The sequence below is a fragment of the Hypomesus transpacificus genome, unplaced genomic scaffold, assembly GCF_021917145.1.
Source record: "Hypomesus transpacificus isolate Combined female unplaced genomic scaffold, fHypTra1 scaffold_64, whole genome shotgun sequence".
Classification (NCBI taxonomy): Eukaryota; Metazoa; Chordata; class Actinopteri; order Osmeriformes; family Osmeridae; genus Hypomesus; species Hypomesus transpacificus.
This window is the reverse complement of record NW_025814036.1, coordinates 1,021,495-1,024,412: the sequence shown is the minus strand read 5'-3', so window position 1 is coordinate 1,024,412 and position 2,918 is coordinate 1,021,495. Positions and strand designations below refer to the sequence as shown.

Sequence of the window (2,918 nt, the reverse complement as noted above, 5' to 3'; positions counted from 1 at the left end):
ACGGAGAACCATAAACGCAGTCTATCCGTCCGTATCCGTGCGTATCCGTGCGCTCGCCCATCCGTAAACGGAGAAGCAGAAGCATATTTCGGCCTTTACGGTGCGTTCACACTGCAGCGGGGCGGGCAGAGCGGGGCGTCGGCTTCCAATTCATTTTCAATGTAACCAGGCGTCGACACCCGCGTAGGGCATTGTGGGAAGGCGAGCGGGGCGTCGACGCCCGCGTAGGGCATTGTGGGAAGGCGAGCGGAGCGGCGAAAGTTGGATTTTATCAACTTTATGTAAATGAGGAGCGTGAAAACGCCAGCGTTGGCCAATCGGGTTGTTTTCTTGTTTCTTGTAACGTAGCAACTGTTGGTCATGGTAAACATTTCTAGGTTTGACAATTTCAAGATGGAAGATTGTATGTGTGTCTTCATACCCAGTACTGTATGATACGTCTTTGTTCGATTACAGAGACGTAAACAAAAAAAATGATGCCTGGCGCAGGGTTGCTGAGGTTGTCGGCGTCCCTGGTGTGTATTTTGTACTTTAATTCAGTTTCTTCACATTACGTACATTTCTTCTGTGCTAGCTGCATAGTCTAGCTAGTTCACCCGGCACACGATTGACAATCAATGATGAAATGCTGGCTAGCAGCCACTCGCTATCCATACAGTGAATGTGTAGTGGCAAGTCATAATCTAGCGATTGATTTGCAGAGATTTATAGTAATATAATAAAAGGTTACACATGTCAACGTTTATGTCTGATGCCTCTTTTTCTAGTCGATGTATGCAAAAAGAAATGGAAGACGTTGAGGACCGGATACAAAAAAGAAAAAAATAAGGAGAAAGATCGGTGCAGGAGTGGAGCAGGTTCAGGGAGTGGTAGACCATGGAAGTACGCTGCGGCCATGAGCTTCCTAGCTCCATATATTGATTTTAGGGAGACAAGTGGCAAGCCAGCCAGAGCCCCCAGCCAGCCAGCCAGAGCCCCCAGCCACCCAAGACGGGCAAGACACCCAGGCCAGTGATGAGCCTGCCAGTGAGGCTGGAGTTTCCCTTGTAATTAGGGGTCAGCCTCCAGCATCCCCTTGAAGCTATTCAAGCACCTGCACCTCAACCACCACCACCACAACAGGTGCACACAAACCTCCGCCTTTGCTGGGTTGACACCAACGACACGCCGATACATTCTCCACTGGCTGGAGAGTATGCCAAAGGCACACTCTACTGTCAACCTGGCACGGCTGAGGCGGTAGTTGAAAAGCCTCTTCTCCCTGGAGAGGTTTGTCCCAGGGAAGGGGCGCAGGAGGTTTGTCCGCAGAGGAAAGGCCTCATCACCTACGAAGACGTGTGGCAGTGGTCCACGTGGCTCTGCTCCAGGGATGATGGAGTTCTCTGGGAGGTCCAGGGTTCCAATCTTCAGGGCCAAACCAAACGCAGAGTTGCCCAGGGTCCCACCGTCACTGTTGCGACCGTAACCCCCCACATCAATGACCCGGAACATGCAGTCGGCGTCCACAACCGCAAGAAGAACGATGGAGAATGTCCCCTTGTAATTGTGGTACAGTGACCCTGAGCTGTGAGGGGCCTGGATGACAACGTGCTTGCCATCGATGAAACCCAAGCAGTTAGGTAAGTTCCACCTCTGAAGGAAGCCTTCAGAAATGTCCCTCCAGTCCTGCTTGGTTGGCACAGGCATGTACTCCTCCACCAGGCAGTCCCAAATGGCCTGGGACACAGCCCCAACAATACCTGCCACAGTGCTTGAGCCCACACGATAGCTGAAGCTGATTGTCATGAACTAATCCCCCCTGGTAAGGTATCTACAAAGAAATACCATACATTTAAAATAATGCATAGAAAATAACTACACTATATTTTAGTCTGAGAATACTGAAATACTAATAATAAATAAAGCTTACCGTAGACAAATAGCGAGGCATTCAGCTGGGCTGATCGCCTCGCGGAACGAGGTGTTTAGCCTCGCTATCCGGGTCCCACTCTGGTCAGCAGGTCATCGAACTCGGCCCGGTTCAGCCTGAAGTACCGCTGGAACAAGCCGTCGTCCAGTCGCAGCTCCTGAACCAGCCGGCGATGAGCTCCGTTGTCTACCTGCAAACGGCGAATGGGATGAACCCAAAAGCATCGGCGGCGTCTTCTCCGACAGTAGAGCAGGGCGATGACAGCAATCTTCTGACGGTTGTTCATGATGACACAATATTGATGGAGAGCATCTATATTTATACCAATGTATTCCCTCCAATAATATATAAAGAGCGGGAGGGAATTTAATTTGTTGGTTCTGAATACAGGGTGTGGTTGTAAATCCAGCTAGCCTATACATACAACTATTTTCAATGTTACTGGAAAAATTGCTAATGTGCAAGCTAGCTTGTAGAAATTATTACAATACATTAATAATACAAATTAGCGCAAATAGAACATGGACCATCTCTGTGTTCCAGCCGGCACAAGACCCATTCCATAGAGTGCGGGTGGCATTTAATCTTTCACTCGGCCTAAAAAAAGTGTGGAAAAAGATAACCTATTGTGTGCTGTAGATAAGATCATGTCAGATCGCCACCAGGCTCCTGTTTGGTCATTGACATAGTCACTGATCTGCAAATTTCCACTACTGCACTGTACTCCACTTAGGTTAGATTAGGTTATAGGGTTGTAACAGGTTTTTTTTGTTTTTGAACAAAATGAATCTGTTCTGAATGAATCTGTCTGACACGCCCCCGAGCGTGGTGCACTGTGGGAAGGCCGGCGGTGCTGAGCGGTAAAAAAGTCTGCAGTGTGAACGCACCGTTACTGCCTTCCCTTTCTCGGGATGAAATCAAGGATCTGTTTCCTGGTCCTGAAAAGTTTCACAGGCGGCGGGTTATATGGCTTGTTGTAAATAAAGATGAAACGGTCAGTTCAAAGTTA

At 48.7% G+C, this 2,918-nt stretch overlaps 1 protein-coding gene across 1 annotated transcript; it reads right to left on the bottom strand.

Moving 5' to 3' along the window:
• Positions 1 to 770: 770 nt before the first annotated feature.
• Positions 771 to 1,950, bottom strand: LOC124466094. Its single transcript, XM_047017768.1, has one exon. The coding sequence runs from the start codon at positions 1,783 to 1,785 to the stop codon at positions 1,051 to 1,053; it is 735 nt and encodes a 244-aa protein (XP_046873724.1). The 5' UTR covers positions 1,786 to 1,950; the 3' UTR covers positions 771 to 1,050.
• Positions 1,951 to 2,918: the final 968 nt, after the last annotated feature.